General features: G+C 47.1%; 1 protein-coding gene across 5 annotated transcripts in view; it reads left to right on the forward strand.

Moving 5' to 3' along the window:
• Positions 1 to 13,451, forward strand: part of USP36 (ubiquitin specific peptidase 36) — a 32,240-nt gene that overhangs the window by 8,736 nt on the left and 10,053 nt on the right. For 4 of the 5 annotated variants that reach the window (XM_053375559.1, XM_053375558.1, XM_053375560.1 and 1 more), the window contains 9 exons: positions 87 to 154; positions 529 to 599; positions 1,662 to 1,744; positions 2,545 to 2,656; positions 3,518 to 3,658; positions 5,126 to 5,226; positions 7,066 to 7,204; positions 9,257 to 9,946; positions 11,200 to 11,315. In XM_053375559.1, the coding sequence (XP_053231534.1) occupies positions 87 to 154; positions 529 to 599; positions 1,662 to 1,744; positions 2,545 to 2,656; positions 3,518 to 3,658; positions 5,126 to 5,226; positions 7,066 to 7,204; positions 9,257 to 9,946; positions 11,200 to 11,315 (1,521 nt within the window). The remainder of the gene's footprint in view (positions 1 to 86; positions 155 to 528; positions 600 to 1,661; positions 1,745 to 2,544; positions 2,657 to 3,517; positions 3,659 to 5,125; positions 5,227 to 7,065; positions 7,205 to 9,256; positions 9,947 to 11,199; positions 11,316 to 13,451) is intronic. The other variant, XM_053375563.1, reaches the window with a different exon arrangement.

Here is a 13,451-nt window from a genome sequence, read left to right on the forward strand (position 1 = left end):
GTGTCCCTGCCACTGTTGAGGCCCCATATTGCTTCAGGAAGGTGTTCTCCACTCGCTTCTTAACACTTGGCTGCTTTTCTTCCCAGGCTGGACCGCCAGACCCAGGCTACCACATTGGTGCACCAGATCTTTGGCGGCTACCTCCGATCTCGTGGTGAGCACAGCTTTAGCCCGGTACCTTTCACGCCCTTTATGCTTGAAGCGTTGACCAAGTCCTAGTGATAACTCTACAACTCCAGCTTTTCCTTCATTGCCCAGCTGCGCTTCTGCAATGCCCACCTGACTTGTGGGCGCACACAGCTGCTGATGTCCCAATACCGTGAGAGTTTCCTGTGGGCTTCCTTTGGCCTCTGCCCAGGTTTTGAAGAGGATATTGGGAATCGGGGGATTTAGCTGCTTCCCGTGCTGGTTTTGCTAGCTGCCGAGGTGGAAGCGTTGATGTCTCGGAAGTCCCGTTGTGAAATATGACCTTGGCAGGCAGCTGAGGCCATGAAGAGTAGGCAAGCAACTCTTCTGCTTTCTTTGCAGTGAAATGCTCCGTGTGCAAGAGTGTTTCGGACACTTACGACCCCTTCCTGGATGTGGCTTTGGAGATCAGGGTATGCCAGTGTTAAATCAACGCTTTCCCCTTTTATTTCTTTTCCATGGTAGGCCTAAAGAGGGACATAAGCTGGCAGGGGATTTGCAAATATGAGCAGATTCATGGTGCTTTCCTACTTATACATGAGCGCTGCATGTAGGGAGGCATATAGCATGCACTGAAGTGTAGTGAGCAAGTGGCATATAGGTACTCGGTTGCCTGTGCACGGCTGATGTATAGAAAATGATAATAATGGTGGGGTGGGGAACCTGTGGCCCTCCAGATGTTGTTGGACTCCCCAACCAACATGGCCAATAGTGAGGGATGATGGGAGTTGTAGTCCAACAATATCTGGAGGGACAGAGGTTCTCCATATGCTGGGCAGGAAAAGAAAAGGGCATCCCATCTAAGCTAAGCTAACAGTAGCCGGGGAGGTAATGGGTGAATAGAACCACTTCCTAAATAATAATAATAATAATAATAATAATAATAATAATAATAATAATTTATTATTTATTATTTATACCCCGCCCATCTGGCTGAGTTTCCCCAGCCACTCTGGGCGGCTTCCAATCGAGTGTTAAAAACAATACAGCATTAAATATTAAAAACTTCCCTAAACAGGGTTGCCTTCAGATGTCTTTTAAAGATAAGATAGCTTCTTATTTCCTTCACATCTGAAGGGAGGGCATTCCACAGGGCGGGCGCCACTACCGAGAAGGCCCTCTGTCTGGTTCCCTGTAACCTCACTTCTCGCAATGAGGGAACTGCCAGAAGGCCCTTGGCGCTGGACCTCAGTGTCCGGACTGAGTGATGGGGGTGGAGACGCTCCTTCGGGTATGCAGGACCAAGGCTAAAGAACTAAAGAGACATCAATAATAATAATAATAATAATAATAATAATAATAATAATAATAATATAATGATGACAACAACAACAACAACAATTTTATTTTTTATATGCTTGCCCATCTGTCTGGGTTTCCCCAGCTGCTCTTTTCAGAGCTTACCTGAGTGTAGGTATAATCTGAGCTTTGGTGTGATTTCTGTATGAATGCTCCTTTTCTGTTTCTGATTACAGCAGACTGCCAACATCGTGCGGGCATTAGAGTTGTTTGTAAAGGCCGACGTGCTAAGTGGAGAGAATGCCTACATGTGTGCCAAGTGAGTTGCCTTCCTCTTGACCTATCCATCCCTCCTGTTTGGCACCTTTTCTTTTGCATAATGACGCCTTTATTTATTTATTATTTTTTTAAAAAACAGAAGCATATTTCTAGAATGGAAGTGCTAACTTATGAGGTCAGGCAAATATGTTCTGCTCCACAGCTTCAGTAACTGCTGACTCATGCTTTAAAAAAAAAATCTGTAGCAAAAATAAAAGGGAGGGGACTAGGCTCACCTCTTAGCTATTTCCAAAGTGATGAATTGGGTTGGTGGTGGGAATAACGAAGCAGAAGAGAAGTTTGGGTATGTATCTTCACAGTGTGTGGTGGTATTTATTTATTTATTTGGTGCATCTGCCTTCTACAGCGGTACCTCGGGTTACAGATGCTTCAGGTTAACAGACGCTTCAGGTTACAGACTCCACTAACCCAGAAATAGGACCTCGGGTTAAGAACTTTGCTTCAGGATGGGAACAGAAATTGTGTGGCCCCATTAGCTAAAGTAGTACCTCAGGTTAAGAACAGTTTCAGGTTAAGAACGGACCTCCAGAACGAATTAAGTTCTCAACCCGAGGTACCACTGTATTTGAAATCAAGCCATTTCCCTGATGGTTTCAAGGCCGCCTGCAGGGCAGAAGATGCTAGCTTCAAATGCAGGAAAAGACTTAATAGCCTTCCCCACCCCCCGGTCAAACAAGGGGGCAAAAAAGCAGGAGGGGAGTTCTCAGGGCATCCCCCATTTTCACTGAGCCTTGCAACAAGGAGCCAGAGTGTGTTGATATTTCCTCTTCTCTGTGCCAGGTGCAAGAAGAAGGTGCCAGCCACCAAGCGCTTCACCATTCACCGGGCATCCAATGTCCTCACCATCTCGCTCAAGCGCTTCGCCAACTTCAGCGGGGGCAAGATCTCCAAGGTGCGTGGCAATCTGGAAAGCAGGGAGGGGGCACAAAGACATCCCTTCTCCCCTGGAAGAGGGTTTGGTGGAGCGCGTGTGGCTGCTCTCTTTCTGACCTCATGCCAAGCCTTTTAAGGGTTATACAAGTACTGAAGAAATGAACCTATGCTGCCAGTTCTTGTAGTAGACCAGTATAAAGTATAAAGTAAGCAGCACATAAGCGACACACAAAACACTAAAAAAAGTTCTACGTTCTAAATCGTATATTAATAATCCAAAAATTGAGAGAGCTATGTACAAGATCTACTAAAGAAGCCACAAACAGAAACCTCATTCAAATTGTGTCCAAAAGGAAGATACAGTCTTTAAATGTTCCTTTAGCCAGGCTCCTGTAGATATCAACGAGGATAAGTTTGATCAAATGAAGTGTCAGTGATGTTATGCACAAGAGTTAGACAGGGTGCTGGCATTTGTCACCTTTTTCGCCAATGAAGAGTCTCAGGCTTCTTCAGTAAATTCTCTTTTACGGTTTTGATATATTTATAAACATTCACTGGTGGCATAAACCAAAACTTATTAGTGTTTGAACAAAATTTCTAAATAATATCTGTACCGACAAGTACAAAAGTCTGTACTTATAGTCCATATGTTACATTTCTTCCTAGATTAAGCTACAATATTTAATTTCTTTCTTCAGGAAATTCTCCCTCAAGAGTTTGGTGTATTTACATACATTCACTGGTAATATAAACCAAAACCTGATTAACCTTTAAACATTCATTATATAATTTTTGAGAGTATAAACTCAAAAATCAATACTTACACTTCATATGCTAAGTTCTTTCTTGACCCATGGATGCTTTCCCTTTTCCCTTGCAGGATGTTGGCTACCCTGAGTTCCTGAATATCCGCCCCTACATGTCTCAGAGCAACGGTGACCCTGTCATGTATGGCCTCTATGCTGTGCTGGTACATTCAGGATACAGCTGCCATGCGGGGCATTACTACTGTTACGTCAAGGTGAGTCCTTTTGTCTGTTGTCAAAGGGCAGCCCTGGCAGTGGAGAGGGGTGCTTTGCACCCCAGGCTGTGGGGTGGTAGTGTGAAGCATTGGCAAGCATCAGTGTGGAAAGCTGAACTGCCTGAATGCTCTTCAGAACCCAGCTGGGTTTAAGTGTGTCTAGCTGTCTTGCTTGGAATTCCTGTTTTCTCACTTTGGCTCCCTGCTGGCATTCGGAGTGGCCAGGCTTTTAATGCTGCTTTCTCCAGAGGTTCAACAGCAAAGAATCTTGGTGATTGCAGACAGTGCATCTCTGGAGCTCTGATGTTCATGTCCAAATGTTATAAGTTGGCTGGAAGTTGTTGGAGGAAGCCTGCTGGAAAAACATTCTCTCCAGCGGATGCAGAATGCAGCAGTAAGACTCCTTACAGGGTCCTCGCCGCAGGATCACATTCACCCGGTGTTATACCAGTTGCACTGGCTCCTGGTAGAGTACAGGATCAGGTTTAAGGTGCTGGTTTTAACCTTTAAAGCCCTATACAGCCTAGGACCCTCGTACCTACGGGACCGCCTCTCCTGGTATATCCCACGGAGGACCTTATGGTCTTCAAACAAAAAAATCTTGGAGGTCCCGGGCCACAGGGAAGTTAGGCTGGCCTCAACCAGAGCTAGGGCTTTTTTGGCTGTGGCCCCGATCTGGTGGAACGTTCTGTCACAAGAGACTAGGGCCCTGTGGGACTTGACATCTTTCCGCAGGGCCTGCAAGACAAAGCAGTTCCACCAGGCCTTTGGCCAAAGCACAGTCTGACCCCCTCCTTTAGTAATCCTCACAGAACTCTAGGCCAATGGTTGCTATTTATTTGATTTTGAACTGATTTTAAAATGAATTGATTTTAGAATGCTGTGTTACTTTTATTGTTGTTAGCCGTTCTGAGCCCGGCTTCGGCTAGGGAGGGCAGGATATAAATAAAATTTTATTATTATTATTATTATTTTATTATCTCTAGCACAAGAATTATCCAGCCGTTTATTGCCCTAGTTGGCATTATTCCTACCCATAGTAGCCAGCCAGATGGCAAAGGGGAAGTTTAGAAGTGGGGTAACTAACCTCCCTGGGGTTATTCTCCAGCACTTGGTATTGTTATCAGTGCATGTGGATGTTGGATTCCTGGCTGTCATGACTTGCAGCCACTGGTACATCTGTTCATGAATTTATCTGGTCCAGTGTTTCCCAAACTTGGGTGTCCAGCTGTTTTCGGACTGCAGTTCCCATCATCCCTGACTTCTGGACTTGCTAGCTAGGGATGATGGGAGTTGTAGTCCCAAAACAGCTGGGGACCCAAGTTTGGGAAACATGGACCTAGTCCCTTTTTCCGATGGAGCTTATGCCTACCTTTGATGGTGTGGAGTGCTTCTTCCCCTCCTGCCTAACGCTGCCCTTCTGTGCTGTGTTGTAGCTACAAATCCTCCTTCCTATCCCATTTTCAGGCTAGTAATGGGCAGTGGTACCAGATGAACGACTCAATGGTGCATTCGAGCAACATCAAAGTTGTCCTCAATCAACAAGCATATGTGCTTTTCTATCTTCGGTAAGTGAGGCATGGTATGGGACCTGCCGTTGGCAGCCTCTCTTCATGCCTGTTTCTTGGGGTACCCTTCAATCCATCTGTCACCTTTCTGCTAATCAAGTGGAGTGGAGAGGAGCAGAAGTCCATTTTTTTTTAATGGAGGGAGGAGCAGGCTGGGGTAAACTGGGGGCGATGATAATAACACGTTGTTGCTAATGCTGGGAAGCACCCTTGCCATTCTTAACCATTCACTGTTTTAGCAGGGTCCCCAGCTACTTCTGCTGATGTGGTTTTCTTTTCATGTTGTGATGTAATTGCTGAATATAATCTCATATAAATGAACAAAATATGCAAAGGCAAGTAGAGTCCCTGGCAGTGGTCCACAAATAGTAAATAGTAGCGAAAAGCCCAATAATATGTACCAAAGAAACTCTAAAAACCAAGTGTGTTTAGACCAGAGGTTGGCCACCTAAGGCCCATGGGGAGTTCTGCCAGGGAGTGGACCGGCCCGTTCTCAAAAAACGTTGCCAATCCCTGGTTTAGACCCTCTTTCAATAAAGTCTTTCTCTGTGATAAAATGTACATCAATGCTAATGAGTAGCCGCTCTGCCAAACTGTTCAAAGGCCAATATATACTAGAATACAATTAAATAATAATAATCTTACTATTCAGTATTTGCACTGCCCTTTTTTGTTGAAGTCTTCAGTTTATGAATGATCTCACACCAACATCTGTAGAGGTGTGGTGCTTTTCCGTTGATCATTTGTAATCAATAATAAACCCGGGTGTTACATTTTCATGCGGTGCTTCAAATGCTGCAACAGTTTGAATTGTATTGTATTCTTGCATGCTGTCCATTAAATAATTGGAGGGAGCCTATGCATTAGCAATGTACAATCTATAGCTGGCAAAGGGTTACATAAGTTGAGATGTTTTTGAGTTTTAGATATTCCTTTGTGTGCATATTGTTTTCTGTTGGGCTTTTTGGGTTGTTTACTGTTTTATGATTTAAAGTTGTTTCCTTAACTTCTCTATTTGCTTTTCTTTTTTAAATCTAAGACCAAACAAATACTTCTGTGTTCTTTTCTATTTGTAAACTGTAGCGCAGTGGTAGGGAATCTCAGACCTGTGTCCCAAATTAGGTGCTCCAGGACCTTCCCATTTGGCCTGCAATGTGGCTTTTTTGGGGGGGGGGGGAAGAAGCCCAGCTGCTTATCACTTCATGCCGTTTAATTCTGGCACGTAAATGGTGAAGCTCTGGTGTCAAATTCCAAAGAAATGCTTGAGAGAGCACACTATATGCGTGTTATAGTTGTTAGGGTACCTGATGTCATGGTGGTGTCTCTAGTGACTGATAAATGGGCAGCCCTGCCTACCCGTTGGAATGGATTGCAGAGGGTGCCCCAATTCTTGGCCCAGATGATTTGCCAGATCCAAAATAGACTCACCATGGCTCATCAGCCACACCCAGTTCCCCACCTTGGCTGTAATGTAATCCTTCATACTGAAGAAGGTTCACAGCACCTGCATTCTCTTGCCAAAGATCAGGGCTTTAATCCCTGCCCTATTAAACCTTGGTTGCATGATCCTGCTCTGTGCTGGGAACCGGATTGTGCTGCCAATGCAGGATTGAAAGTTGTCCTATCATCCATCAGCTGACAACACCCGTGACATCAGCTGATGGGCAGGTGGGTGTGGTTTGGAGGAAATGGCCTCCCTGAGCTAAATTAGTCCTGGTGCGCCAAGATTGGCCTAAGAGCTGGAGGTTCCCCACCCCCTGGTCTGAAGAATAGGGTGACCTCTAAAAATAGTGATAGCCATAAATTACAAGTTCCTCCTCCTCCTTCCCCCTTTCCAAGGATCCCAAGTACCAGGAAGAATTCTGAGGGGACCATCTCCAAAAGCACATGCCCTGCATCCAACCGAGCAAGCATAGTCTCCGACCACATGAAGAAAAGCATGACCAATGGTGCCCTCGCGTCACCGATGATGAGCAAGGTGAATATCTGCATAGTCCGCCTGCCATCCAGAATTTCCCACCGTCGGAACTGTGTGTACTTTGAACTTCAAGAGGAAAGGGAAAAGTCTTAAGCTGAGCAGTGCAGATTCTGGTCTGAGGAGAAACAAAACCCAGTGATCTGAAAAAAAAACCCCAAAGTAAATTGAGAGCGAGTACCCTGAAGCTCTCTTCAGCTACTGAAAAATATTACACAGTCTCCTCTTTGGCTTGGTGACGCGGTTTCAGGTTAAGAATGGAACTCTGGAACGAATTAAGTTCGTAACCGGAGGTACCACTGTAGTGGGGGTGGATGGCGCTGTGGGTAAAACCTCAGTGCCTAGGACTTGCCGATCGTATGGTCAGCGGTTCGAATCCCCGCGGCGGAGTGAGCTCCCGTCTTTCGGTCCCAGCTCCTGCCCACCTAGCAGTTCGAAAGCACCCCTAAGTGCAAGTAGATAAATAGGTACCGCTTTGTAGCGGGAAAGTAAACGGCGTTTCCGTGTGCTGCGCTGGTGCTGGCTCGCCAGAGCAGCTTCGTCACGCTGGCCACGTGACCCAGAAGTGTCTCCGGACAGCGCTTGCCCCTGGCCTCTTTAGGGTTGTGCGCCCATCTCACTTGAGTCGGACACGACTGGCCCGTACGGGCAGGGGTACCTTTACCTTTACCTTTTTACCCTGAAGCTCTCTTCAGCTACTGAAAAATGTTACGCAGTCTCCTCTTTGGCTTGGTATGTTATCCGCACACTTTTCATCAGCAGCCATAAGTGCAAGTTTATTTTTTTGGGGGGGGAATTGAACTTGAAAGCATACAAATGCACTGCAGCAGGCAGGCAGACAGCCCAAGACACTTATGAATTGTGGGGAGCGTACTACAAAAGATTGATGAAATTGTTGGGTTGATGCTTCCGATGCAGTCACAAAACTGGCATTTTGAGTGTTAATTTGTGGAGGAACTAAAGCCTTGTTCTGCCCCCAGCTTTGTTCTGCTCCCTGCAGCCTGAAGTGGTACAATCCACTCACAGGTTTACCACTTCTGTGGATTGTACCACTTCAGGCTGCAGGGGGGAAGGCTCACATGCCTGAATGTTTCTTTGCCTAGAAAACAAGATGGCAGCGAGAGGTTTGAGCCTAGCTGTTTCCCTAGCATTCCAACTTCCTATGTGAAGTACATCAAAATAACGCAAAAATGGGGGTGCGTTCCCTCACACGAGCCCTCTCCTGTGGTGTCAGTTGGTAAGGTCAAGGAAGTTATTCGTTTTACCCCCAGTACAGTGGTACCTCCGGTTACGAACTTAATTCGTTCCAGAGTTCCATTCTTAACCTGAAACCGTTCTTAACCTGAAGTACCACTTTAGCTAATGGGGTCTCCCGCTGCCGCTGCACCACCAGCACACGATTTCTGTTCTCATCCTGAGGTAAAGTTCTTAACCCGAGGTACTACTTCCAGGTTAGTGGAGTCTGTAACCCGAAGTGTTTGTAACCTGAGGTACCACTGTACTCTTAGTAGCAGCTGAGTATTTAACTATTCCAGGCATTTGTTTAAACCAGTGGGACTTGGCATCTGTGAACCTGCTGTGTTCATACAGTATATGAAATAAAATCAAACCAGGCATTTTGGTCTCTGGGTAGTTTTAATGTAACATAATTTTTTTTAAAGGAGAGGGAATTTTACCAAGTCTTGGTATAGCAGTAATCCAAATCACCAAGATCAAAAATCTTCCAGAACCTGGCAATTGTAGCAGTCAAGACAGTCCTCTCCTGTTTTGAGAATAAGGTCAGAGCCCACCGACTTGAATGGTAATAAATGCATCAGTTGCTTCCCAGCAGATCAGATGGGGGAAATCTTAACCCTGAGTAATGTGTAAGTGAACTGCATGACTTTCATGCAGCTAGATAACCTTATATGCTGTCTGCTTATACATCTGGCAATTTGCAGGTATTGTGTTTGGATTGGTCTGAACAGTTTATTAAGCAGGGGGAGCGGTTCCCATTTTGTGGTGTTGGCTCTCCACCTGTCTTCGTTCAACACCTATTATCTTCTGTCACTACAGAGGCAAGATGTGACGCAGGCCAGGAAGACGTTGGACCCTGAGGAACCTGGCGTCCCTGTTCCTCGCAGCTCCTTTGCTTCCAACTCCAAACCCCAGAACGGGACGCTTCCTCCTTCTCCTCATCCAAAGCTCATCCCTGCTGTTGGGTTCTCCTCACCTAAGCTCCCTGCCAAGCTGTCTTTCCTAGACGACTTCAGCAAGAGGTCCAAGAAGCAGCCTCTCCTGCCACTCAAAACATCTCAGGACTTCAGTGAGGCCACCAGTGTCAGGGTGGAGATGGGCAAGCAGAGCTCCTGGGGGGACAAGGGCTTGGCATTGTCTTCACAGCCGCCAGAGGCTCCCAGAGGAGACCCCGAGGCCAAAGTTCGTGAGGAAGGCCCAGAGGTGCCGAGCAAGGCCTCCTCGCCTTTGACTTCTTCCTCCTCATCTTCTTCCTCCTCGTCCTCTTCAAGCAGCTCCTTTTCCTCCAGTCCAGCACATCGCCCAGCCAAAGGACTCCCGCAGGCCACAGTGGGCGTCAACGGCTACTGCTCCTCTCAGGAATCGGACTGTGCCTCTGGGAAACCTGTTTCCGAGGACTCCAAGTTTGCCAAGCTGAAGTCGCCTTTGCTGGCTAATGTGACCAATCTGGAGCTGGGAAATACCATGTCCCCCCCACCTGCAAAAAAACTGGCCCTCTCTGCCAGGAAGGTGCGTTTTAGGGGTACTTTACCTCACCTACCTCCAAAATGGTGGCAAAAGGAGTGGTGATTTGGGGGGTGGGGTGGGGTAGATTCAGGCAGGGGGCATTTCAGGCTGCAGACTCAATCGCATATCATGCAATCGTAGAGTTGGAAGGGATCATCTAGTCCAGGGTTTCCCAAACATGGGTCTCCAGCTGTTTTTGGACTACAACTTCCATCATGCCTAGCTAGCAGGACCAGTGGTCAGGGATGATGGGAACTGTAGTCCAGAAGCAGCTGGAAACCCAAGTTTGGGAAACACTGATCTGGCCCCACCCCCCGCAAGGCAGGAATATTTTGCCCAAAGGGGGGCTCGAACCTACAACCCTGAGATTAAGAGTCTCATGCTTTACCAACTGAGCTGTTTTGTAGGTAGGAGCCCAGGGAGATTCATCACCTGGCCAGCTTGTAAGTCACAAGTACTTTCTGACTACCCTCCATTGTTGCATACTTGGGGGCAATACTACGGCCCACACATAATGCTAAGTCAAATCATGGCTTAGTGTGAAAAAGCAAATGTGCAGGTTCCCTGATTCAAGGGTTGCGGCCACAGCACTCCTCTTGTGCTCCCCAGGGCAGAGCAGTGGCTTGGCCCAGGTTCAGATGCCGTTCTAAGCCAAACCATGGCTTGGTCCTGGGTAGCATGGCAGCAAGCAGAACCCGGGGAGGAGCAAAGCGGCTGAGATCTCCACTCCCGGAACCGGCGTGCACCCTATTCGTGCTCAGCCATGGTTTGGCTTGATTCTACCCACGAACAAGCTCAGTATTCTTTTAAGCAGATGGCTTGCCTTGCGTATGCGTTCTGTGCAGGGGGACCCTGTTTCCCCAGAGTCTAAGGGAGAAACTTGTGTTCTGTAGAGCTGGTCTCCCCTCATTCTTGCCCCTTCAAATCCTCTTGCTTGGTGAGGCCCATATTTCGCTGCTCACAGGGCCAGAGCAGAGAGACCCTGGCTGGTTCTTTTCGTTCCTCTCTTTGGAAACAAGGAAGATGGGAAGGTGCCTGTTGCCCATTGTTTTATTCTAACACTGTTCTGTCTTTATACATGTCCTTCCTTCTTTTCCCTTTGTTTCTAACAGCAAACACTTTTCTGATTCTTTTTCCCTGTCCCACCCCCACCTGTTCTTTTGTTTTCCCCCTCCCCTCTCTTCTTGCTCTGCCCCCTGGGGTCACGGAAACCTCTTTTTAGACCACCAAGTTTTTATTTATGTCAATAACTACAGGGCAGCAACACACTGCAGAAACTGAGCAGCAGTGAGCGCCTGGCGCCGCCCCACCCTCCACCAGCTGCTACAAAAACCACCCACCCCGTCTGTGCCGCTGCGCTCGACTATCCCAGGTGAGCTCCCGGGGCCCTTGCGGGGGTGGGGGGCGGTCATAACCCTGGCCTGGCTTTCTGAGCCCTGGCCTTGCTGTGTGGCTCTTTGGCTTGTCATAATAAGTCACTGTAGCATTTGGTACTTTTCTGAAGCAAAGCCTTTCTGGATTTGAGGGTGTTGCTGCAATTGCTAACATGTGCCTTGAAGCCCACCTGTTACTGGGTGTTGTGTCTGGTTTGGGTGCTTTGGGCAAATGGACAGGGAATGAGAAACGTCACCCCGCTTGGACATTATGTGTGAGAGCAGCCTCTGTGTTTTTTTAATTTGTGTTTTACACACACACACACACACAGTGGTACCTCTGGTTGCAAACGGGATCTGTTCCGGAGGCCCTTTCGTGACATGAAAAGAGCGCAACCCGCAGTGGTGCGTCTGTGCGCACACGGGCTGTGATTTCCCGCTTCTGCGCATGCGCATGGCGTCATTTGGCACGTCTGCGTATGCGCGAGCGGCCAAACCCAGAAGTAACCCTTTCCGGTACTTCCGGATCGCCGCAGGACGTAACCTGAAAGAACGTAACATGAAGCGGACGTAACATGAGGTATGACTATATATGTTTGTGTGTGTGTATCGTATGTGTGTGCGCGCACACACACACACATATATATACAATGGTAAATGATATGGGTTGTAGCCAATGGCTTGTATCTATTGCAGCACTAAATAAGCATCCCATCAGCACAGGGATTCCTGCTTGTGCAGTGGGACTTTCCCCCCACTCCAAATTTGCTACAGAGGGTTGGAGGAATTCCTAGAGCAGATTGTGGGGGCGGCGGAGTTGTCGAACTGGTGATCCTTATGCTAACAGGATACTTGCGTAGTACTGCATTGGATGCAAGCCTCTGTTAGTCCTCAGAGTTGACCAGTTGCAGATAGTTGGCATGACCAACTTAGGTCCATTAGTTTCAGTGGGTCTACTCTATCTTCATTGGGTGCAACCCCATAGTAAGTATTAACAGATTAGTGGCAAGCATAATGCAATAAATATTTTTAAACCTACGTACATCCTAACAGCCACACATCACTTAAAATGCATCTGTTTTAAGACAGTATAATTGTATATTGCTTTAAAAGTAGCACATGGTTCGTTTAATCATATGTGACTCCGGTCACATCAAGTCAATAGAATAAAACTTCCAACTTCAAATGCGATACGGCGTTCAACTTTTTTCTTTTTATATTGATTCCACCCATGCTCCTCATATTTGACCTGTATTTCAACCTACATCTTACCAAATAATTGGGGTTCTCAGTTTATTATCACGTGGTCAACCTCTGCCTGTTTATGTTTTTAAATTTCACCATATGTTCTAGGTCCCAAACGTTTCCTATCCAAGCCTCTGATTGAAGAGGGTCTGGTTTTCCCCAAGCCTGACATGTGGTCATACAGGCTGCTATTGCTATAAGGCGGACTGTCATTTTGAGATCTTCTTGGGGGTCCCACAATTCCTTTAAAATAGCCAGATAATACTACTGCTAAAACAGGTGCATGCAGGGCTGCATTCTATTCTGGGCACCTTTCTGTGGCAAAAGTGGGGCGAGCTAGGAATGTAAATTTTGTCCTTGCACACTAGGCAAGTTTCTAAATACACTCATGCACCCCTCTAGAATCCTACATCCAGGCAACCGGAGTTCGATGGCACATACCAACCAGATAAAAACCCTTGAGAGGGTATGAAGTAGGATTGGCGAGGGCTGTGGCTCGGGGAGAGGAATCATGGCCCACAGATGGTCGTGAGGGCCATATCAAGGCCTAGAGAGGCCACATCTGGCCCCTATGCCTGAGGTTCTGCGTTCCTCTAGTAAGGGCTGTCTTGGTAATTCATAATCCAATACTTTATTTCTCTGAATACATGATTCCAGGCCACCATCTCTTGCCGTATAACCTCACATCAGTGCAGTCTTCCTTCCCCACCCTTTTACTGGCGCTCAGTTGAGAGTCTTTCGTGTTGAGAGTCTTGTTGGCTTGCGTTGTTCATCTGAGTTCTCCAGGGACAAGTGTACTTCTGGGTGCAAGTCTGCCAACCGTCCAGCCTCTGCAGAGGTGCACAACTGCATTGCTCTGTACTGCAAGCTTTTTATGCTACGGCGAGACA

The sequence above is a fragment of the Podarcis raffonei genome, chromosome 2, assembly GCF_027172205.1.
Source record: "Podarcis raffonei isolate rPodRaf1 chromosome 2, rPodRaf1.pri, whole genome shotgun sequence".
Lineage (NCBI taxonomy): Eukaryota > Metazoa > Chordata > Lepidosauria > Squamata > Lacertidae > Podarcis > Podarcis raffonei.